Source organism: Acanthamoeba castellanii (genome assembly GCF_000313135.1).
Source record: "Acanthamoeba castellanii str. Neff unplaced genomic scaffold scf7180000084777, whole genome shotgun sequence".
NCBI lineage: Eukaryota > Discosea > Longamoebia > Acanthamoebidae > Acanthamoeba > Acanthamoeba castellanii.
Genome location: NW_004457712.1, coordinates 742,899 through 743,628, shown reverse-complemented (window position 1 = coordinate 743,628; position 730 = coordinate 742,899). Strand labels below are relative to the sequence as shown.

At 55.8% G+C, this 730-nt stretch overlaps 1 protein-coding gene across 1 annotated transcript in view; it reads right to left on the bottom strand.

The window, feature by feature from the left end:
- Positions 1-730, bottom strand: part of ACA1_291120 (PUA domain containing protein) — a gene marked incomplete at both ends in the record, with an annotated part of 5,027 nt that overhangs the window by 2,966 nt on the left and 1,331 nt on the right. The window contains 4 exons of the mRNA XM_004368032.1: positions 75-122; positions 221-351; positions 439-466; positions 548-637. Of these exons, the coding sequence (XP_004368089.1) occupies positions 75-122; positions 221-351; positions 439-466; positions 548-637 (297 nt within the window). The remainder of the gene's footprint in view (positions 1-74; positions 123-220; positions 352-438; positions 467-547; positions 638-730) is intronic.

Genomic DNA, 730 nt, shown 5'->3' with positions numbered 1-730 from the left:
ACCTGCAAAGATGATGAATTGGGTCCTGGTATGTCAGCAATGCGAAGTGAGGAGGCCCGGGCCATCGATGGTACCATCTCGATCGCCACGCCAGAGGTGCCCGAGAACATCTGGCCTCTCCCCTGATCGCAGTAGTGTTGGTCGTTGGTGGAATGTTAAGAATAATCTTCAACAACAAGAAGAGAGTTATGTGGAATGTGCACGCACGCGACGTAAGTACCATGGTCATTCTGCCGTTGCCCACGAACAGCCAGTTGCCCGCGTCGTGTACGAACTCGCCGCGGGTGAGCTTTCCGGTCTTCCCGCCCTTCCCGTCGTCCACGAACACGGACACCATGTCGCCCTTATGCACTGGCGGCAGCAGCGTAAGACGAACAAACAAACACAATGTGAGTCTCGTGCATCACACGCGGGATCGGATGAGTGCCTGGGCCGTACGGTCGCCCGCCGCTGCGATCACGCCAGCCTGAGTCGATAGAGATCGGGTGGTGCGTTAAGCAATGATTAAGAAATCAAAAATCATAAATCATAAAAATGAAAGGCGTACGGCGTAGATGTGAGCGCCGCGAAGGACGGCCTCGCCGCAACTGCGATCGACGACCGCCGGTGGATACTTGGGCTCTCGCTTGTGGGGACCCTGTTGGTCGGTCATCGTTCAGCACATGAGTCCAAGCTTGGGCGTTCCCTTGTGTGTGTGTGTGTGTGTGTGTGTGTGTGTGTGTGTGTGTGT